The sequence below is a fragment of the Nakaseomyces bracarensis genome (assembly GCF_045282275.1).
Source record: "Nakaseomyces bracarensis strain CBM3 chromosome Unknown Scaff8_0, whole genome shotgun sequence".
Taxonomy (NCBI): domain Eukaryota; kingdom Fungi; phylum Ascomycota; class Saccharomycetes; order Saccharomycetales; family Saccharomycetaceae; genus Nakaseomyces; species Nakaseomyces bracarensis.
In genome coordinates this window covers 175,679-198,276 of record NW_027263969.1, presented here as the reverse complement: position 1 = coordinate 198,276, position 22,598 = coordinate 175,679, and the positions used below count along the sequence as shown (strand labels likewise).

Sequence of the window (22,598 nt, the reverse complement as noted above, 5' to 3'; positions counted from 1 at the left end):
TTTCTTCTTCTTTCTTTAACTTGTTACGGCCATGCTGTGAGTGTACCGTTACAAAGAAATAATAGTAATCTGGAAAAACTCTTCTTTAGAAGGATTTCATTTTCATTTTATTATGTTAAACTGTAATGAAAATAATCCAACCGTTACTGTTTGCAGTATGTAATTCCTTCTTAATATTTTATTTCATAATATTATTCGGTCTTCCAATAAACATTGATACCTTTATTTGTATTTTATTTTTATTTTTGCGTTCTAATTGCGTTTACACACTCATTGACAAATGAAGAATAACAGCCGAACGAAATAGAAAACAAAAAAAACAATTCCGAAACCAATGTATAGCCCCTGCAAACAAACGAAATAGAAGCTGATGCACTAGTATATGGTGCTCACTAAAGGTAAACGTTCCCTTACCTCTTAGAAATCACCCTAGCTAAAAATTATAGTCAAAAATATAATTTTGTCCCTGATACAAAATTGATGAAGGAACCTATAAATCTTCTGCCCCGGGATAGAGATATTTTTTTGTCAAGAACTTCGAATCCACAATTTTGGGGATGCCATATACTTGGCTCCCTCGCTTCTTCAACAATTATGTAAAACCCGTCTCCATATCATAATGAAAGAGAACTGCTGAGAAACACATCGAGAGATGAATCCTTCGCTTCATCTAAGACATGGAAATAAAAAAAAATTAGAAAATGATTTGTGGTAACAAACTTTAGGAGAGGCTGAAGAAAAAAAACTTGTTTTTCTTCTTTTTGTTCTCTACGCGAGATTACTTATATTTTCCTACGCCCTTTTTCAAGCAAGTGTAGAAATGTATTATCTAAACATTTCCTGCCAATCATAAACAAAGTCCCCGATTACCATATTTGCCTATGGGGGCTTCTTTAATAACAGGCATTTATTTTTAGATTTCCTAGCACCTTTTTCCCCCGTTAATTTCAATTAGCAAAACAATATCGTAGGTTTATCTTCTATTTCTACTAGGTTTCCTCTATTGAATATCTCAAATGTTAGTGTGCTGATTACTGATATATTACCGATCGGTAAGATATATATCTATATATATATATTTATGTCCTGCCAAAACGGTATTAGTTACTATGCAAGAACGAACTGTAGCATAAGTTCCCCTTTTACATCCTAGTGGTTTACGATAAAACAATAAAAAAGAAATGAAGATATAGACATAAAAAATAAGTTATGTTACGAAATACAATTGATGGCAGCGGATGGTTGTTGTGAATATCTGTGATATCGCACAGTAAGCTGAAGCACCTTTCCCCAAGAAACTTAGCAGCAACTTATTACAACTGCGGCAATTTCCCCTGGATGGTTAGCTAGCTTCTCACTTTTTTTCTCATGTCTTATTATTTATCACTTTTTATCTACTAAATACTAGATTCCCTTTATTTTGTTTATATGATGGTTTTCAGTAATAATATTGAAGAGTTCTCGGAGAATCCACACTATGGAGAGAGAGAGATTGCTGTTAAAAGATACAAAAAAAAAACAACCAAAAAAAATAAATAATAATTAGATAAACTGTTATTAGATGGTTACGTAAAGGGACAGCGTTGCTTCTCCGACTTCAACCTACCCCCTTCTACCTCATCTTCAAGATATGGGATATTCCTATGGCTACGGTAATGAATAGCCTCTTCAAAAAATGAAGACGCTCCGCTACAGTATTGTAAAGAGGTATTTTTTTGTCTTTATTTTATTCTGTGAGAAATGCTGATCAACTAGATGATGTATTCAAAAATTATGGTTCCTCCCTTCTTTCCTTTAATTTTATTTTCAATCATCGCTGCTTACAACCCTATCTGTGTTCCTTTTTAAGAAATTTTTATTTATACTTCTCCTGGGGCTAGAAGCTCAAAGAACGAAGACGTAGGGGAATCAAAACGACAGAAACAACAACAGTTATAGAAAAAAAAAAATCAAGGCCAAAATATCAATTAAAAAAAATTGCTTCGACTGCTGATCATAAAAAAAATAGTATATATACAGATATATAACCCTTCTTCTCTAAGTAATTCTAGAGAGGTTGTGTTATATTAACGAGTGGGGTGGTCTCCTGTTTACAACTGATTTTTTCTAGATATTCTCTTTTCCTTTCAGTTATGCATTCTTTTTCTTTGGAATGATTAAAAAAAAGGGCTTCTATTTTCTTCTTTCCCTTATTTTTTAAGTTCTTTTTCCTTTCTTTCTGTTATCAGCTGTTTTTCAAATTCTAAAATATTATTTAACTCTCTTATTTGTTTTTTTGAACCGAACTAAAATTTTTATATTTCTCATAATCCTAAGAAAGTAAGATATAGTGGTTATAGATATCGTCATAATACATATATTTATTAAAGAAAATTTTAGGACTTTTCCATCTTCAGCTAGGCAGCTTAGCTTTAAAAAAAAAAGATAAGGATCCATAACTACTAACTACTAATATCTTTTAGTTTCTTTTCTTTCTTACTCCTCAGCTCCTACTCTCCTTCTCTTTCATTTTTCAGGTTTGTCAAAGTACCTCCGACTTAATTTCTTTGTGCTCCTATTCTTCAATTTTAATTAAGATTTGTTTTAAATAGTTGAGATAAGGAATATATTCTCCAGCCATTATTTAGGTATTGACAAAAAATTAAGATAAAATATATCCTTCATTCAAATAATTGGATTCTACGAAGTGTTGAAATATTATCCTGGTGATTATTCAATAACAACTTTTCTCTTTGTTTAAAAAATTAATTATTTGGCCCATTGAGAAGCTTACACAAGAAATATCTGTAACACTAACAACCTGTCAGATACTAGTTCCGCTCTTTATTCCTAAAAATAAAATATTGTTTAAGAAAAGAATCCTTGAGTAAAGCACTACAAGCGCTTATAGAAGACTACATTAAAGATTTTTGCTCTTTTAAAGCAGCATATTATTATTTCTCTCTTGATTGTTGTTATTAATCTACTAACAGAAATTTCTTTAACTACTCTGTGAATTATTCCCAATACTGTTCAAAATATAGTATTATTTCAGAAGGATAGTTTGAGTGTTGCTGAGATAGAAGAAATTAAAAAAACAAAATATTCCACCCCTTCCGTCATCTCTACCATTTTTGATAAATCTAGCTACAGGAAAATAAGAAGGCAAGAATTTTTAAAAGGTATTTCTAATTTCCCCTATTGCGTGGTTTCATATTGTCAACCAGGAAAGAAAAAAAAAATAGTTCTTTCTTAGTTAGAGATCTATTATATTTTTTGCTTGTTTACCTGTATCTTAATTTTTATTTTTTTTAATCACCTTCCTTTATCATACTCATCCTAACGTAATCCTTTTTGAGATTATAAGAGCTAGACTTTTGTCTTTGTTTTAAGTTTCTGTTTCTTTCTTTTATTTATTCTACTGAGGTAATTTTATTTTATTCTCCTTTCAGAACTGAATTTTAAATAGGAAAGGTGAGAGAAAGTATAAATTGACGTAAGAACGAAATAAGAAAAATAAAATAAAAAGGGGAATTCATAACCACATAGTTACTTTTGTTGTTGTTGTTATCGACTTCCATACATTTTATTTTTCCAATTTATTTTAAGGTATAAAGGAAAGGAAAAGGAACCTTCTAAAATATAAAAAAAACAAAGAAATAGAAACCCTTTTTAACGGGTTTGGATCTGAACTTTATTTCAGTTTTCTTCGAAAAAAAAAAAGAGATATTGTTCACCTAGCGAAAGGTACAGGTTAAGTGTGTTATTTTAGTTGTTATTTTTTTTTTTTTTATTTTCTTGAAATTTATCCTTTTTTCTTTTTAATTTGGGTTTTCTTCTCCTTATTCGATTTTACCTAAGATAGAAAAAACCGAAATAAAGAAATTAAGAAAAAAATAGAAAATTCAAATTTACAACAAGAAAGGAAGCACAAACTCATCCCCCCCATCATCCACCTCTCTCTCTTCCCTACTCTTTTTTTTTCCAGTCACCCTTAACAAAACACTCCATTAGCTAATTATTTTTCTTGCTTTTGTTTTTTTTTTGTTTTCCCTACTTTCTTTCCTACTAGATTCCACTCAGAAGAGGTTTTCGATCTGGAATCGATACCAAACCTTAGCTAAGTTGGATTTATAACCAAATAAAGAAAAGAAGAAGAAGAAGAATAAGAACAACAATTTCTTACCTTCACACTTTCCTTTCTTTTAATATACGCAATTCTTTAACACTCCAAAGCGGAAGATACGGGAAGGAATAAAAAACCGTCTTTCCCACGGTGGTATACTGTACTGAGTACTTCAATCACTCAGTTTCATTTTTCTTCTAATATCTTTTTTTCCCTCTTCCTCCGGCTTACTCTGCATTCTGCACATTTTTATTCCGTGCTCCTACTAACAGATAACTGCGTAGCCCCCCGATAAGTTAATCGAAGAGAAGGAAAAATAAATCAGGAAAAAAAAAAAATATAATAAAGGAATCACTTTCAAAATCGATATATTTTTTTAATAAAGATTACTACGGGCTTTCTTTTGTGCTACAGGGATTTCTCAGTTTTTGGAAGTACCGACAAATAATAACTTTTAGTTTTTCTTTCTTTAATATATTTACTTCTATTATAGATCATCGAGATCAATACAGAAGAACTACGCGTGAAGAAACCGGAAAAGGAAAAAAGACAAGGAAAACACGATAATTATACAACAAACACACAAATCAAAAGAAATACAAACCCATAAAAAAAAAATAAAATAGAAAAAAAGAAAGTAGACAGGACCCATCGGGACAGAACAAGAACAGTATTCCTTAAAACAGAGTATCCACCCTTTTCTGTAATAAACGAAAAACTAAAAAAAATAACAACAAACAAAAACATAAAAATAAAGGGCGTAACGTAACTATCATATCAAACACTACACACCTTTATTTTTATAAAGTACTGCGGATAGAAAAGAAAGAAAAAGAAGCTTTTATTTTGGTTTTTTTTTTTTAAAATATTTCTTTGAACTACAAACTGTTAAAACCATTACGAGAAAAGACATATTCTAAATTCCCATCGGTTATTTTTATTATTTTTGTGCGTTTGTGCGGCGACTCTTTTATTTTCCTACTTTGATTTCTTAATAGTTTTTTTTTTCTTAAATTGTTTAATTTGGTTTGTCCATATTTCTTTCTATTTGGAAATTAAACACAATTAAATTATAACACAGAATTGAAAGAAAGAAAAAAAAAAGAAATTATTCCCAATTTTATGCAATTTTAATTAAAGAGCTAAGTTTTTTTTGTTTTTGTTATTTCATAATCCTTTTAATTTTTGTTTAAATTAAAAAAAAAAAGGAAGATAGGAAAAAAAAAATATTAAAAAAAAAAATAAAAAAATTGCCTGGAATATTTTAAATCGGAATAAAAGAAATTTTATTTTTTAATCTTTTAAAACTTACTTTTAATTTTTTTTCTTTCATTCCTTTCCTTTGAAACAATAGATAAAAAAAATTCGAAAATCCAAAAAAAAATCTAAAGGCAAGCAAAAGAAGTATACTTTTGAAACTAAAAAAAGCACGAAATATAATATCGTGAAAACAAAGTAACATTAAGTTCTGAAAGTTAAAAGGATATAATTATTTCACAATTATTATTATTATTTTTTTATTATTTGAAATAAAGACGGGAAGAATATTATTATCAGACTAACCCTAAATTGTTTTAATCATTGTTCTATTAATCAAATAACGAATTTTCAATTTATTTTAAAGATCTGAAAATAACTTGAAAAAAATAAAAAACCAATTAAAAAACTAAATTATAATAATAATCATACTAAAAATTATCTTACAATTGATCTTTAGCTTATTATTATTATTTTTTTCTTTTAATTGAACATTAGAAAACGGAAACCAAGAGACAAATCTAAACAAACAATACTATCCAAAATACTGGGGATTATTTTTCGAAGTCGGGTACTTTATAGAAAAAAAGTGAAATGGATATATCACCGACGTTTAAAGGGTATATCGAGGATGAGAATGATGCTTTGCTGATATTACAGGCAACGCTTGACGGAAAATTACAACATATTCCGAGGAGACCATACGAGATTGAAAGACCTTACCTAATAATTTCGGGTAGCATTTTTGTGTTCGTCGAGGAAATCTCGGGCATAAAGAGGTGGACAGATGGTATATCTTGGTCTCCATCGCGGATCACAGGAAAGTTTCTACTTTATAGAGAACTGGATAAGGGTAGTGGACACGGCCACTCCAATGATCTGGAAATCAGTGCCACGAATATGAGATATTCGGGCCTGATAAAGAAGACCATATCAGTGAAACTGAAGAGAGCACCTTTTCACCTATTGGAGAATTTCCATATTGTTTCATATTACACAATCGAAGACGTTAAAGAGAAAAGGATCATGAGTCCCAAAAACTTAGTCTTCTTTAATGACGTTGTACCTTCGCCAGACTTGATACAGGCGATGGAAAATACCACACTCGGAAATGTGAAGACTTCGACATCAGGCACTTCATCTAGTCAAAAATTGACGCCCCAATCTGTTAATGAGACATTGACAACGGCCCCAATGTTAAATATTCAGCAAATGCAAACAATAGGAAATCCTTTACCTATGAATGCACCTATTAGCAATCTTGGTTCACATTATTACATGGCTGCCAATAGTCTACAAACATACGGGGCGGGTAACAGCCCGTACCAGACTGTGATAACGAATCCTTCGCAATGTAATAATACTAATATCAATTGTAACAATAGTAACGAAAAAAACAATTTTAGTGTGAGAAATAGTAATATTGGCCCGAATACCGCCATACCTACAGATCATAATGTGCCTGCAACATCTAATATGGGCAACAGCTACTATTATGCATACGCACCTACGAATGTCCAGCATAATCAAAGTGCTTCTTCATCTCCACAACCAATAATGGTCAAAACGTCAGGTCCTATCAATAATAATAATACCGTCATAGACCATATTCAGCAAACAAACAGCGGGGTAAGATAACAAGCACTCACAATACAGGTAACAGCATATCAAGTAGTGGTAATTTAAATCCTATACCACCTATTAATACATCTTACTATTATCAACAGCAGTCCAATACAGGTAGTACGAGAACCAATACAGGAGGATATCCGGGAGGATATCCAGGAGGTATACCTAATCACCAATTTCACGAAAATGTGGGAGGTAATACAATTCCCGGAATGCAGAATCAAACACCAAACCCATATCCGTTCTATCAGAGTGGTTCTAATGCCAATAGCTCCCAGGTATATACAACAACACCGAGGAATTACATACCTTCGGAAGGACCATCCAATATGAATAACTATAACAACTATCAACCGGTTGGACCAACCAATACTAGCATTATGAATAGTAATAACAGTGGGAAACCTCTGACAAGACGAAGCAGTAATAATGTCACCCAACAGCATCAAACACCACAAGCATCACACTCATATTCGCAGTCTTTTACACAGACACCAAGCATGTACCAGCAATATTATTCCACAAATCCAAAAGCATATAATACAGGAATAGAAAAAGGATATCATAAAATAGGAAGTTCAGCAAATACCCCGCAAGTACCGTCTCAGAATACATCTCAGGGATTAAATAGTGGAGCAACAGTTACACCGACATCCCAAACTCCTAGTGTACTGCCATTTATTTCAGCCACAGGTAGTAATCATTCTTCATCAATAGTACCAGTCCCAAGCACCGCAGCTTCAACTCCAGCTGTAATGAATGCTGTCAAGACTCCTTCTACCAGTGGTTTAAACCAATTTCCACTAATGTCCATTGATCGAACATATCAATACCAAAATCCTAATCCCAATCCCCAATCTGGTAACGCGTTAGATCCTAACCGTTATAACCAATGATCAATAGTTCTATTTCTTCTTTTTTTTTTTTTTAGAATTTTTTTTTTTGAATTTTTTTTTTATCTTTCCATTTTTTAATCTTATTTTTTTTTTCCTTAGTTATGGTATAAAAAAAACAACCTACGGTGAAGACAAGAATAAAAAATAACAACTACTAAAGACACTATAATGATATAAAAAATTAAGCTTTTCTTTCTTCACCCTTTCTAATCTTTAAATATTTTTTACCCAATTGTCATTATATGTAAGATAGAAAGGTACTTAACTACATGGATAATTATAAAATTAAAAAGATTAATAAATAAATCCACATAAAAAATAAAAAAAAATAATTATTATTGAAGAAATACGGAATAAGATCAATTCTTAAATGTTTTGTAATTTCATAGGAATTGTTTACTTGCTATTCTATCAATTATATATCCCTATTTTTATTTCATATTTTCAGTATTATCATTTTCGATAGGAATTACTATAATTTATAGTTAATTAAAAACTGATATAATTTCACCGTATTACCTAACACAACTAATTAATTAGTGTAATGATTTAAATATCCCAGAAAATAACATAAAATAAAAAAAAAAATAATTATTAAAAATTCAGAATGTAGGCACAAACTGATACCTCGGATTATCTCCTACAACAATTTCTGAGTAGCGCCTTAAAAAAAAATCTCAGATTTGCCTCTTCTTTTTTTTTTTCCTCATGATTGTCATCGCCACAGGAAATTTCCAGGTTTTTTCCTTCGGTAAAGAAGAAAATTTCTCCCGTCTCTCATTGTTCTGTTAGTTCAGTAACATTTTTGCGTAGCATATGATTTGTATTACGTCATTTTTTCTACAACTTCTTTCTACGGTTATTTTATTGTTCCTTCTCCCTGCAATCTTCTTTTTATTTTCTCCGTTAATCCCCACCCCATAAAAAATTTATATATATATACATATATATATTATATAATATATAAAATTCGGGTAACTTTTCTTTTTATTTATCATCTCCCCTTTTTTTTTATTTTAAATTTTCGATGAAAATCAGTTAAATGATCATTCGTTCAATTCTTATTTGGAGCAATATTATAAGACACGTTTCTGTTTTTGCACAGTGTAAAAACAAAAAAACATGTGCAACACTATCAAAATGATAAATATATAAGGGAAGGAAGAAAAACCCGTACAGTGATGGATAGATATATTTTCTTTCTTATATATAGATATTAGGATTTTCTATCCAGAGAACTGTATTCTTGATTATAGAAGTGGTATATTTGAAGTTATACTAATATTAGATCTCTCTCCTCCCCCCCAAGACTATCATATAGTTATAGAATGATTTGGTTACCATTTATAATATTACTTGGAGTGGTTCTTAGTAAAGAGTTTCCAGAACCCTTAAATGCTAAACAATTCAATAAATTACTGGAAGATGGTAAATTACACTTAGTTGAGTTTTATAGTCCTTTCTGCTCTTATTGTAGCCATTTGGCTCCAACTTGGAAGAAAACATGGGAAAGAGGACAAGACCTCGATATCCTAAATAACTTCAACTTCACTTTGGAAAGGGTTAACTGTGTTGAAAGTGGTGATTTGTGCTACGATGAGAAGATTGACTATTTCCCAAGTTTTAGGTTGTACGGGCCTTCAGGGTTTATCAAGTACTATCCTGACGACAGAAAGAAAACCGTGGAAGAATTTATTAAGTTCGTAAGATCTGCCTCTCTAGATTTAACTAACTATGAAGAAAAGGGCCCCAATGACAAAAGTTTAGGACTCACAGGTGAGGCCTTCAAAGAAATTATGAACAATGAAGCATTGGAGACTCCGTACTTAGTTTCTTTCTGGCCTTCAAAACTATTGTCAAGCACGGATGATGACATTGAGTTCGAGAACTGTCTTGAATGTTTCCCATTCCAAAGAACTTGGAATATCTTGACTAAAAATTTAGTCAATCAAAATATTAAAACCGCACACATTAACTGTAAGAACAGTGTATCCTTGTGTAATAACCTCGGATTCGATGATTTAGGAACTATAAAAAACCACAGAGCTGATAGACTAACCAGGGTTGCTCTTGTAATTCCTTCTAACATGAATCATGGAAAGGGTAATAGACTTGTTGTCTATGACAAGAAATACTTCACAGATTACAGAGAAATTGAAGATTTTACCATACGCTCATTACAAAACAGTTTAGTCGATGAATTCCCAAGTGAAAAACTAACAAACTTATATGAGATTGATCCTAACGAATATCTGAAACCATTTCCAGAAAATATAGACTCATATCTAGTATATGTTAACGAGGTAGATGATGCAAAGGATGAAGAGTATTTGGATGCATTGATTGATATCGCCAGTAATACAGAAGGAACAAGCCTTTATAGAGCTAATGCTAAAACATTTCTACCTGCTCTGAAGAGTACGTTGGCTAAGGTAGCGGCGAAATTAACTGATAACGAAGATATCGACAAAGCTATTAATATTTTATCATTGAAAAATGGCCCAAGTCTTTATTTCATTCAAAGAGGTGACATCAGACCTCGCATATACCCAGTCGACAAAGCTATGGATGTTAAAAAATTTTCTGAGAAGGTAGAGAAATGGGTTACAACCTCCAATATTGTTTCAGTTACTGAAGCGTCCTCATGGAAATTCAACAAACTGCTAAATTATGATACCAGCTTCAATAGATATATCCTAATCCAGATTGTTGACACGTTCACCGCTTCAAATAGAAAACAAACAACATCTTTACTGACTAAGCTCAACAACTTCCTTCAAACTTATACACTACAAGCATTGGAATTATATGGCAGAAAAAATAAGCTGCTTGAAAGTCTTGGCTCTGATGAGAACTCCATTTCACATAAAAGAGATAACAGTCAAATTGGTATAATTGGTACATTCTTGGAATTACAAGAAGCAAAAAGCTTCCTAAGAAAGAATGGACTTTTTAAATCGAATAGTAACTATAATATTGGAGACCTAATTATAATTGATCGGAAATCTGGATTGTTTTTTGATGCCTTCAAAAATGGAGATAAGCTAAACATCCAGAACTCTTCTCCACTATCCAATGCCTTATTGTTGCAAACTTTTGAAAACGATATGCTTCTTGAAGGGAGATTAATGAGTTCTCCTTATCCTGATTTCCTTAGATTCATGGACAGAGTTCACCAACATGGTTTCATCGGATACATTTCCATTGTGATTATAATCACCTTTTTGTTTTATGTAGCAAGCCTTTTTGGTCAACGTAATTTGGAAAAGGGTAAGAACGGCTCATACTCACCATTAAAAGAAAACAAAGAATATTAGTATCTCTAATTACATATACTTACAACTACATCAATTCAAAAGAATTACTTATAAAAAAATACGTACTCAGAGATACATGTTAGGGAATTGTCAAGTCATATTTCATCTGATCAGTTGGTGAATAGCAAAAAAATTATATATGCAGCTCTCCATTTCTTTCCGGTTTATAGGAGTCTTTAGCAAACACATTTACAGTTTGTATAGTAGTTGAGGCCAGAGCTGGTTTTGAAAGCCGTCTCAGAATCCTAGTAGGATTTCTAGCTGATGATTTGGAACTGATAGAGGCGCTATTCTGGGTAGTGATTTCCGAGGAATGGATATCATCGTTATTTTTAGTATCTTCTATTGTATTTTTATCATGCTCCTGTAATTGAGGTTGGATAGTTTTATTATCTATAGGGCTCTCATTATTACTTGTAGTTCCTGAAACGTTAACAGCAAATGATCCATCTGAGTTTGTTCTATCCAGCTTTTTAACCGGATTTTCATCTAATATTTCATCTAATATTTCATCATTTGTATCATCATTATTATGATGAGTTAGGTTAATAGTGTCTATTAATGAAGTATCTGTCTTAATAGATGAGCTTTTCTTTTTGTCATTAGTTGGTGTGGTCGTACCTTTCGGTATACTTTCCGGGTCATTATTATACATTCCACCATATTTTTCTTGCATCAAATCATAAAGCAAAGGATAGTGTCTTTTCGTCATAGTGCTAGATCCGAATAGCCTTTCATCCTCCGGTAATGTTATATCAAAGGCTACCATATTCTTTAAAACCATATCTAAGTTATTTTCTGCAGACTTTGTATTTGATTCCAGTCTGTTCACCTGTTCTTCGAATCTTCTTAGCAACACTGATGAATTCTCCGTTCCAAAATGATCTCTATGCTTCACTAATTTTAAATAATGTTGATTAATAGATTTGAATGAATTTTTCAACTTTTTTTCAATTTTCTCCGTTTGTCGCAGCTCCTCATCAATATCCCTTAAGATATGTTCATTAACTTTAACAATATCAGCACGAACCTGAGTTATTTCACCTGAAACTGCTCTAAATATGGATTTATAAGTTAGTTCCTGAGAATTGCCAATATTGGGTAGGTTAAGGAGTTCCTTATAATCATCACACTCCGAGATTAAATTCTGCCTGGACTTTGATCCGATCAAAATGTTCATTTAAATATTATAGTTATATTCTTTGTAAATGCTAATTATTTTTCCTAAAATGGTTGCTTTGCAGTTTATGTGAAGTGTTCAATATTTTACACGCTTCTTTTTCCCTAAAATTGAGTAAATTGAAGTCAATTGGGTACAGCTTCCGATACAACTACCTATACCAATTAAATAAACAGGCTGCCTGAATGATGTTCAATATATAAAGTCTCATTGTAATTTAATTAAGAATTTTCTATTTTATTGACAGCAATTAATTAATTGAGTATTCAAGCCATTTTTGGCGATTTTGCCTTTAAAGCGAAAATGAAAAAAAATTATAATAATGAATTATATGTAAATATCATGAACAATTGTAGCTTGTATAAAATTGAATGTAGAAACCATTAGATTATTAGAAATCAACCAAAAAACAGAGCAATAAACTGAATATATAATGGATCAAAGAACGAATGCATTCCAGCTTAAGTACAATGACTACAAGCAAACGCTTGAGGAACTACAAGCTAAGATAATCGAACTGGGGCATGACAAAGATGAGCATGACGTTGTGCTGACAACTTTGCGAGATGTGGAAGATAGCAGGAAGTGTTACAGAATGGTTGGTGGTGCTCTTGTGGAGACTGACGTCAAGAGTACTGTTCCTGTTCTTGATACAAAGAGAAAGAACCTAGACGAGGCCATCTCTAAAATGAAAGCTGAACTAATAAAAACGGCACAGGAGTTTGAGAAATGGAAGAAAGACAACAAGATTCAAGTTGTTAAGCAGTAAGTAAATACTTGATTACAGCCGAATATATGTATAATAGATCGATAAAATCAAAGAAAAGAATGTCTAGATATGACTTTGTTTTTCTTACTTAGAACCCAACAGCAATGATTTATCCAGGAGACTCTTTGGAATTGGTTACTATCTTTACTTATGGAAATCAAACAAAAATATATTGCAGTAATTTCTTATGTACTATAGATGCAGATAATAAATTGATTAAATATATTTGTTACACCTTTACTTTGTATATGAAATTCAAATGTATCTGTTATACAAATTACTTAAGCTTTGACATGATGAATAAATAATAAGAAATAAAGAGTTTTGAATTTATAAAAATATTAATAATTGATACAACTAAAGCCCCTTTCTTATTATCGAAATATTTTGCGTTTTATTTTAATACCTTTTTGCAAGTTCTTAGTAAGAGCTAGCTTACTATATACAGGTCATTTTGAAATCAGCTTTTTCTTCTTGTTTCGAAGCTTATTCATTCTTCTTTTCAGTAGCGGCTGCCTGTTTCTTGGTAGTTACAGCTGCCTGTTTTTTACCGGTAACAACGAAAAGAATAACGAAGACAATCCAAACACAAATGACACCGTAAATAGCACTTAGGTAAACCCAAGAGTTTGTGATAGTCCAACTTCTTGGGTATTCGTCATTGGCCAAGTGGCGGATAGCTCTAACATCAGATTCATGAATGTAAGATAGACCAGGTCTCTTATAGTCAGTCAAGAATGTGAACATACCATGACGATCTGGTAACTTAAAATCACCGGTAGAGTAAATGACTGCTTTGTCTCCACCCCTTACAGCTTTCATGGTTATTCTGTAGTAAGGGTCAATTTGTCTTAGTTCGAACTGAACGTCGTTTCTTTCAAATGGAACCCATTGCTTACCATTCCACTCAGATAGAGCAATTTCATAAGAAATGTTATCAGTAACCTTATATGGTCTTTCTTCGTAAGTAGTACCATCAATGTGTTGGTGAGCAACGTTCACAACCTTGATGACAGCCTTCTCATTAAAGACCCACTTAGAGATTTCATTCAAGAATTCCTTATTGCTTTCGTAGTTGGAGTTCAAAAACGCATCGGCACTACCAATCCATAGAGCACGCGCATTTATGGCGTTTTGGAAACCAACAGCCAAGTAACCTTCTGGACCAGCAGACCATCTCTTACGGTCAGCCTTGACACATTGGCTGACTCTTTCAGCTTGTAGCACAGGAACAATGAATTCATTAGCACCTAATAGAGCAGTGGCAGCCTTTCCGATAACAAGTTTCTTTCCAGCAGAGTTTTTTGGGAAGACATCGTTGTTCAGAGACTCTAGAGGAGTGTCTAGTTCACCCTTAGTAAAGTCGTTAACAAGTTCGTAACCCTTGGTAGCAGGATGAACACCCAATTGAGTCCAGAATACACGTACAGACTCAGTAGCCGTCTCTGGAGAGTGAACGGTCATAACATTACCGCCTTGTTCCATGAAATCCAATAGCTTCTGAGCAGAGACACGCTTGTTCAAAGCCTTGGTCTTGACTGGGAAGACAAGCAAGTTATCGTAACTTCTCTCTAGACCATCGGTCAATTCAACCTGGGTACCTTTGTCACTGACCTCTACAAAGTCAACCTCAAAACGCTCCTTCAATGAGTCGAAGTAGTTAGAATAGTCATCCAGTTTAGCATAACGATCATCATAGACCACAAGCGTCCTGTTACCAGTTACACTAATACCATTTACAAAAGCAACTAATGCTAGAATAAAGTTAATGATATAAAGTTTCATCATATCGTCTTTTTCTTTATTTTATTTCTATGTGTTTCAATGTCTATTATATCTTTAAGTGTGTTGCCTTCAAATAAGTCCCTTCTTTTTTTTCTTTCTATCGTCTCTAACTTTTGTCTCTTATTCCTTATAACAAAAACAACAACACCCCAACGTGATTCTATGTCTAGGTAAAGTATGACAATCCAAAGAATATATCCAATCCCCTCTTCAACCTAGAGATAGAGAAGCCTTTTCCTTAATTGAACCTTGAATTATTCATTAAAAGACCAAACTTTTACACCGGTGGTGATCGACGGGCCCAAAAGCAAAAAAAAAAAAATAAGAAGCCAGCCCATACCCTTATCTGTCATTATATACGCATATTACACCTCGTTAACTATTATATCACACGTGCACTATTTTTTATTATATATTCATAAATGACATATAATTGAAATACAGTTGTATATTTAGTTTAAATTAGCCTTGCCTTTTTGCACAATTACTATTTTTTATATATACAATTATATAGTGAAACGAAGGCAATGTTGCCTAGGTCTTTTCTTAATAATACAAAGTTATTTTTCTTTTTATTTCTTGTGGACGTCTGGCAACCAGGATTCGTCGACCTTGACTGGGACGGCGTTCTTCTTCTTTAGCTTTGGAGGTGGGGCAATAGTGCTTGAGTAGAAGTAGTAAGCACCACCGGCCAATGCTGCAATCATGGCAAGGACGGACAAGAAAGAGAGGTCGAACGTAGACATGGCTGGGTCCAACATTTCGATGGCGAATGGGGTGACCATAACTCTCTTGACCTCACCGTCTTCCTGGATGTGCACGTATGGTAGCACATAGTATCTACCGGCCTTCAAGGTCAATTGTACCTCTTGACGCAATGGAGCGGACTTACCTGGCAACAAGTCCACACTTTCAAAGTTTTGTGGGCTCAATGCACCGGCTTCACTACGGTCAAATGCATTCATGATGGCACCAGAGACACCAACGATGTTGTAGATCCTCTCCTCGTCAATGTTCTCAATCTTATAGTCCAAGGTAAAAGTCTCAGGGGCAGTAGCCTCCAAGAACTTCTCGACACTAATAGGACCAGGTCTCTCTAGAATCTCATATTCAACCTTCAAATTAACACTCTGAGGCTGTGGAGCGGCTTCCTCCTCTTCTTCAGCTCCTTGGGAAAACGCTAGCTTACCCAACGCCATCAAGGCAAACCCAAATCTCATAAACTTCATCGTTTCGTTTCTGTATTTATAACGATCTTTTTCTTTCTTTCTTCGATTGATTGATTATCAATTGATTAAATAGAGAGACAATCAAATTAAAGAAATAAAAAAAGGTCTACATATATAAGTTAAATTGATAAATATATTCAAAAATAACCTTGTCTCTTTGCAATTGAAATTTATCCCTTACTGGCTACGTCACGAACAAAATTTCCTTTCATTAAATTTTTTATATCGTTCCTTCACAGGCTCTACGAGCTCGTCTGAGGGATTTACGTCCACAACTGTTCTATGCTTCAAAAGCGTACAATGGGGGTGCTTCTGGAAGCAACTTGCAATTTAGATGCCGTTGTTGGTGGGTTGTACACACGCAGCAAACTCGACATATTCGTTGTACTCAATGTGCTGTCGATGTGCTGTACCAAAGTGTTGTTTTGTTGACGATGTGTTGTACCCAATGTGTTTGTGGCAATGTGTTGTACAATAACCATATCAGAACAACAGAAAAAAAAAGAACTCTATATTAGCGAGTGAGTATTACAGTTTTATATATTATAATTTGAAATTAATATTGTAGTTAAATAGTTATGTTGTTTAGACGTCAGGGATAACCTTTTCCTTGGTTAAGTAGTCGTATATGATAGCAGCGCATTCTTCGATGGATTTCTCGTCTGTTCTCAAGTGCAGTTCTGGGGATGTTGGTTCCTCGTATGGAGCAGAGATACCAGTGAACTCCTTGATCACACCTTCACGAGCCTTCTTGTATAGGCCCTTAGGGTCTCTCTGTTCGGCAACCTCGATGGGGACATCAACATAGACCTCGATGAACTTGAGGCCAGCCTCTTTGTGCAGTTCTCTAGCTTTGTCTCTGTCAACACGGTATGGTGAGATGAAGGACGTAATGGAGATGGTGCATGAGTCAGCAAACAATTTGGATACCTCACTGATTCTACGGATGTTCTCGTTACGGTCCTCCTCAGAAAACCCAAGGTCCTTGTTCAAACCAAACCTGATGTTGTCACCATCAAGTCTGTAGGCTGCCAAACCCTTCTGTAACAACAATTGCTCCAAAGCACACGCAATGGTACTCTTACCAGAGGCACTCAACCCAGTCAACCAAACAGTACACCCGTCCTGCTTCCTTAGAGTCTTACGCTCATCGTAGCTCAGATTGTGGTGCCATGTAATATTTGTAGCCTTAGTAACAGTCATCTTCCTTTTTCCAATTATTTTTAATTTGTTGAAAATTACGTTATTGTGTGTGTTTTGGCTATTGTTTGTTGAAGAATTGCCTGATGTTCAGAGAACAAATAAAAAAAAGACATAAAAGCTTACAAACGGATATAGAACAAGATGATCAAATAAATATACCCACATTATATATATAAATTGTTTGTCTCTAATACGGTGGTTTGGCCCTGGCATAATCAACATCGAAGTTCCCACAGTTAGTTTATAATAGAAGCTCTACTAAGAATGCCCTCTCTTCTCTTCATACAGTCTCCTTCATTTTAGGAACTGTGGCTATGTGATTTTTCTTGATGAGTTCAAAAAAAAATTAGCCATAGCCCATAGCTCATAACTCATTGCCCATGGCCATAAAACAGTGAGCCAGAAGGAACATAACGATCCCCACAATAAATCACGTGTGATTTTTATATTTCGAACTAACATCATGTGGAAATGTAGTATATTGTGATGTTGATCTGGTATTATATTGTGCAATCGGGGCTACAACCTGTAAAATATCGCTAATATACCTCAATTTACTTTTCTATTTGACTAAAGAAGGATAAAATACAAAACAATATTAATTACTAAAGAATAAACAAATATACTTAGACGGTGGAGACGATTTGACTGGCGTTCTTTAGGATTTCGATCATTCTCTTACATTCTTTTCTTCTTTGGATTGTTACGTCGTTCTCCTTGGTTAGTTCTTCTATATCTTGGTTACCATACAGCTTTTGTAGCAGCACTTTTTGCATGTCGTTCTTACTCTTGACGATCAATTTGAGCATTAGAGCCTTAGGGATCAAGTCTGCTATGGTTCTCTTGACGATGTTGAAGTAACTGTTGATCAATAGCTTGATAACCTCAGTTTCCATGGTCTCTCTCTCGGTCATTTGTCCGGTAGCCTTCAACACTGGAGGAGGAGACTCTAAGGCTGCTAGCTTCTTCTTATTCTTAGTCGAGAAGAAGCCACCAAAGAACCCAGATTTCTCCTCCACAGCTGGCATTGGTTTAGCTTGTGGCTGGGTTGGTAGAGGCTTACCAGTCTTGGGATCCACAGTAGGTGGGCGAGGATGTAGTTTTTCTTCGACCATGGCCATAGCTTGCGAACCCTTCAACAAGTCTGGATGTGCGGTGTTGATGTAAGTTTGCTCAGACTTGATAATATCAACGACAAACTCGTTAGTTGGCACAATGGCTTCCTTCATGTACTCAATAAACTGAGTGGAGATGGCTTCTCTTAGTGCTGGGTATCTTGAATACTTGGTTTGAGAAATGATTTGCTTTAACATACGAACCAATTCATCAAAAACCAAGGTGACTAGACGAAGTGATGGTTCCTCGAATCTTCTGATCTGTTGCTTGACCAAAACTTCAAAGGCTTCAGTACCAACAAACAAAGATGGCGCAGAACCGGAACTATTGTACATGATGGTTCTGATATCAGAATCCTTGATTTGATCAAATGGATCAAGAGAGTCAACACCGTTCTTGAAGATCTCGTGGAAGACAAAAGAAACTCTGGCACCACCAGACAACTCTTGACTTGTTAATTCCTTAGCCTCACCATCCAGTATTCCGGTGTATTCATTGGCAAAGTCTGTAATCATACTCAAAACAATAGAACTTGCAGAATCCATAGTTTCTGGACCCAGGCTTTCTAGCTCGTTCAAATACTTCTTTAGTGTGGTTTCGATCTTATTCTTAATATCAGGAAGGGTTTGTCTAATGTGGTGTAGAAGAATTGAGTTCAATTTCTTAGCCAAATATGGTGTACCACAGTAGTGAGCCTTCGAACTGTAAGATGGATGCTCTTCAAAGTATCTCTTTTCATCCTGCAAAGCAGCTCTAATAGTCTTCTTGTGTTCAATATCCTTTTGACCTCTGTTGATAACTGGAATGTAACCATATCTCAATGGAATAACTCTACCTGCTAGAATATCGATAACATCAGTACCTTTGTCCATCAAATCAACCTTAGTTAGCACACCAATGGTTCTAGTACCTTCTGGATCAACTTCTCTAGCTAGCTTTAGACCATCACTGTTAGCTAAATCTGTGTTAGCTGCATTAACGGACAAGATGATGGCATTTGGCTTGGAGATATATTTCAACAACATATCCTTAATTTGTTTTTCGATATCAGGAGGTTGGTCACCAACTGGGACCTTCGTCAAACCTGGTAAATCGACCAAAGTCAATGTCAGGACGTGTGGGGAGTAGATTCTCAAGTTTATAGGAACAGGGGAGATACCTAGATTGGTACCGGTGACCTTATCAGTCTCCCTGACAATCTCTTGTCTGATCTCATCGAAATTGTAGAATTTTTTACCTGGCAAATGCAAGAACTCACCCCATTCCTCCTTGTTATCTTCCGATTGACCGTTACCACCATGAGGCTTTGGCTGGTCTGGTTTCTTATCCTCCTTCTTCCCATCATCCATGTTTAAGTCCAACAATTGATCAGTGACATCACTACCTTTATCCATATCAAACTTCTTAGCCCTTCTATTGATCAATTGTAGCACTAGCGGCCTTCTAGTGACAATACCAGTACCTCTTGGCAGGAAATCCCTACCAACAATGTTTTCCAGAACGGAGGACTTACCAGACGATTGTGAACCCACAACAGTGATCTGAGGCAAGTCAATAGGAGACTGAGAACCACCACCTAATGGAGCCAATGCATCCTGTAACTTATTAATTGTAGCAATCAAATGTTCATCCATTTTTTCTCTTCTTCTTCTTTTATTTCTTTCTTAATTCGTATGCTTCTTTTAAGAAAGCTCCCTTATTAGTTTGTTTATGAAAGCAAGCTTAACAAAGATAAAAATAAATAGATCTCAATATCTAATTGCAAAAGACAAACAATAGTGAAAAAAAGAAATAGTCTTAATATAAAAATTATACACTAAACACCTTCCTTTTGCTTCCTTTAATGAACTATTAAGCCTATATTTCCCTTCTTTGACGTGTAAGCTTTCGGGATCCACCACCCACTCTCTCTCTCTGTCTCTCTGTGTCTATTCCGCCCCATTATTACAATATACGGATTAGTCAGGTGATTACAGTCACATGATCACACAGTCACATGACCAAATCACATGACTGGATAACACAATTAACGAACTGAGCACGTGACATTCTTTAAAATCTCTTCCGGATATTTTATTTTTTTTTTTTTTTGGGACACACCCGCGTTAGAAGTTTTATACTTTTTTAAAGGTTTTATTTTAAATTCTTTTTTTTATAGTTATACTATGTTAAAGGAAACTTGAGTGTGCTTTCACTATTTTTTACGTCTGTACTTATTTCTTCTAATTTATAACATTATACAGTAAAGTAATTTTCTGTTTTTTAAAATAAAAGAAGAGATATAACCGAGAGAGTAAAGAGTGAAGTGGTAGAAGATCATAGGAAGAAAAAGTAAAAAATATATATATATTTTAAAAAGATGAATTACCAAAAAGTATATGGTATTACTGGTCCTGTTTCTATTGCGGGGCCGACTGCTGCAGAGAATAAGCTGAATGAGCAGCTGATTCAGGAACTGAAGAAAGAGAACTCGTTTGAGAGTGAACAAGAGACCGCGAACAGGGTTAAAGTGTTGAAGACGTTGCAAGAGCTGACAGAGAAGTTTGTGTACCAGGTGTCGAAGCGTAAGAACATGTCTGATGGTATGGCTCGTGACGCTGGTGGTAAGATCTTCACGTATGGTTCTTATAGACTAGGTGTCCATGGTCCCGGCAGTGATATTGATACTTTAGTTGTGGTTCCAAAACATGTTACAAGAGATGATTTCTTTGAAGTCTTCGATGCACTGTTGAGAGAGAGGAAAGAGCTTGAGGAAATTGCTCCTGTGCCTGACGCTTTTGTGCCGATCATTAAGCTAAAATTTAGTGGTATATCGATCGATTTAATTTGTGCAAGGCTGGATATTGCACAGGTACCGCAGTCACTAACACTAGATGACAAGTCTCTGCTGCGGAATTTGGACGAAAAGGACCTAAGAGCTTTGAATGGTACTAGAGTAACAGATGAGATCTTAGAATTAGTTCCAAAACCTAGCGTTTTCAGAATTGCTCTAAGAGCTATTAAGATTTGGGCCCAAAGAAGAGCCATCTATGCTAATGTATTTGGTTTCCCGGGTGGTGTGGCATGGGCAATGTTAGTAGCAAGAATATGTCAGTTATATCCTAATGCTTGTAGTGCTGTTATATTGAACAGGTTCTTTAAAATTCTGACAGATTGGAAATGGCCTCAACCGGTTATTCTGAAACCGATTGAAGATGGTCCTCTACAAGTACGTGTATGGAACCCCAAGATATATGCTCAGGACAGATCACATCGTATGCCTGTTATTACTCCTGCTTATCCATCAATGTGTGCCACACATAATATAACTGAATCGACTAAGAAGGTCATCTTAAAGGAACTGGAAAGAGGTATTCAGGTTACAAATGAAATCTTCTCAGATAAGAAATCTTGGTCAGATCTTTTCAAGAAACATGAATTTTTCTTTCAATATAAATACTATCTAACAATTACTGCAGCAACCAGGGGCGATGATGAAGAACACCTGAAATGGAGTGGTTTGGTTGAGAGTAAATTGAGATTATTGACACTAAAGTTAGAAACGATCCCAGGAATAAAATTGGCTCATCCATTTTTCAAACCGTTCGAAGTTAGTTACTTTTATGACGAAGAAGAGGATGCTAAGACTATTTTGAACAGTTATGGATCTCATGCTACAGAGAGCGCTTTACAGAAATTCACAAAAGTCGATGACGATAACAAAGAAGATGACGATATCAAAGAAAAGAAAAAGGTTCATATAACTACAATGTACGTTGGACTGGATGTTTTTGTTGAAAACAAAAAGGAGAAAATAGATATGCATGTTCCTTGCGGCGAATTTTTCAACTTATGCAGAAATTTCAATGAGGCGTATCAAAACCCAGACGTCTATTCATTAGTAATAAGATATCTAAAGTCTTATGAACTGCCAGATGATGTATTCGGTGAAAATGAGAAGAGACCAGCAAAGAAAGTTAACAAAAGAAGGAAGGGGGATAAGGTTAATGATGAAGCAACGAAAAGATCCAAATCTTTAGCAACGTCTGCAGTTCCTGATGTGGCAGCTGTCCCAACTGCATAAAGAAGCAAAGTAAGGTAATATCTATTCTCTCCTTTTAATTTCCTGTCAT

General features: G+C 34.4%; 10 protein-coding genes across 10 annotated transcripts; 5 read left to right on the top strand and 5 right to left on the bottom strand.

Annotated features, from left to right (window-relative positions):
• Window positions 1–5,956: 5,956 nt before the first annotated feature.
• On the top strand, window positions 5,957–7,000 carry MIT1 (Mit1p; the record flags this gene model as incomplete). Its single annotated transcript, XM_071052105.1, has 1 exon — window positions 5,957–7,000. One exon carries the CDS (start codon window positions 5,957–5,959, stop codon window positions 6,998–7,000), a length of 1,044 nt encoding a protein of 347 aa, XP_070906726.1.
• Window positions 7,001–7,203: 203 nt separating this feature from the next.
• On the top strand, window positions 7,204–7,887 carry RNJ42_01939 (uncharacterized protein; the record flags this gene model as incomplete). Its single annotated transcript, XM_071052104.1, has 1 exon — window positions 7,204–7,887. One exon carries the CDS (start codon window positions 7,204–7,206, stop codon window positions 7,885–7,887), a length of 684 nt encoding a protein of 227 aa, XP_070906725.1.
• Window positions 7,888–9,215: 1,328 nt separating this feature from the next.
• Window positions 9,216–11,204, top strand: RNJ42_01938 (ER-retained PMA1-suppressing protein 1; the record flags this gene model as incomplete). The annotated part of the gene is made up of 1 exon (XM_071052103.1): window positions 9,216–11,204. The coding sequence occupies one exon, from the start codon at window positions 9,216–9,218 to the stop codon at window positions 11,202–11,204; it is 1,989 nt and encodes a 662-aa protein (XP_070906724.1).
• A 133-nt stretch (window positions 11,205–11,337) lies between these two features.
• On the bottom strand, window positions 11,338–12,384 carry VAB2 (Vab2p; the record flags this gene model as incomplete). Its single annotated transcript, XM_071052102.1, has 1 exon — window positions 11,338–12,384. One exon carries the CDS (start codon window positions 12,382–12,384, stop codon window positions 11,338–11,340), a length of 1,047 nt encoding a protein of 348 aa, XP_070906723.1.
• Window positions 12,385–12,817: 433 nt separating this feature from the next.
• GIM4 (tubulin-binding prefolding complex subunit GIM4) lies at window positions 12,818–13,153 on the top strand (the record flags this gene model as incomplete). Its single annotated transcript, XM_071052101.1, has 1 exon — window positions 12,818–13,153. One exon carries the CDS (start codon window positions 12,818–12,820, stop codon window positions 13,151–13,153), a length of 336 nt encoding a protein of 111 aa, XP_070906722.1.
• A 486-nt stretch (window positions 13,154–13,639) lies between these two features.
• On the bottom strand, window positions 13,640–14,941 carry WBP1 (dolichyl-diphosphooligosaccharide-protein glycotransferase; the record flags this gene model as incomplete). Its single annotated transcript, XM_071052100.1, has 1 exon — window positions 13,640–14,941. One exon carries the CDS (start codon window positions 14,939–14,941, stop codon window positions 13,640–13,642), a length of 1,302 nt encoding a protein of 433 aa, XP_070906721.1.
• Window positions 14,942–15,510: 569 nt separating this feature from the next.
• IRC22 (Irc22p) lies at window positions 15,511–16,167 on the bottom strand (the record flags this gene model as incomplete). The annotated part of the gene is made up of 1 exon (XM_071052099.1): window positions 15,511–16,167. The coding sequence occupies one exon, from the start codon at window positions 16,165–16,167 to the stop codon at window positions 15,511–15,513; it is 657 nt and encodes a 218-aa protein (XP_070906720.1).
• Window positions 16,168–16,752: 585 nt separating this feature from the next.
• On the bottom strand, window positions 16,753–17,370 carry MET14 (adenylyl-sulfate kinase; the record flags this gene model as incomplete). The annotated part of the gene is made up of 1 exon (XM_071052098.1): window positions 16,753–17,370. One exon carries the CDS (start codon window positions 17,368–17,370, stop codon window positions 16,753–16,755), a length of 618 nt encoding a protein of 205 aa, XP_070906719.1.
• A 626-nt stretch (window positions 17,371–17,996) lies between these two features.
• VPS1 (dynamin-like GTPase VPS1) lies at window positions 17,997–20,120 on the bottom strand (the record flags this gene model as incomplete). The annotated part of the gene is made up of 1 exon (XM_071052097.1): window positions 17,997–20,120. The coding sequence occupies one exon, from the start codon at window positions 20,118–20,120 to the stop codon at window positions 17,997–17,999; it is 2,124 nt and encodes a 707-aa protein (XP_070906718.1).
• A 725-nt stretch (window positions 20,121–20,845) lies between these two features.
• PAP1 (polynucleotide adenylyltransferase PAP1) lies at window positions 20,846–22,549 on the top strand (the record flags this gene model as incomplete). The annotated part of the gene is made up of 1 exon (XM_071052096.1): window positions 20,846–22,549. The coding sequence occupies one exon, from the start codon at window positions 20,846–20,848 to the stop codon at window positions 22,547–22,549; it is 1,704 nt and encodes a 567-aa protein (XP_070906717.1).
• Between the last annotated feature and the right edge of the window lie 49 nt (window positions 22,550–22,598).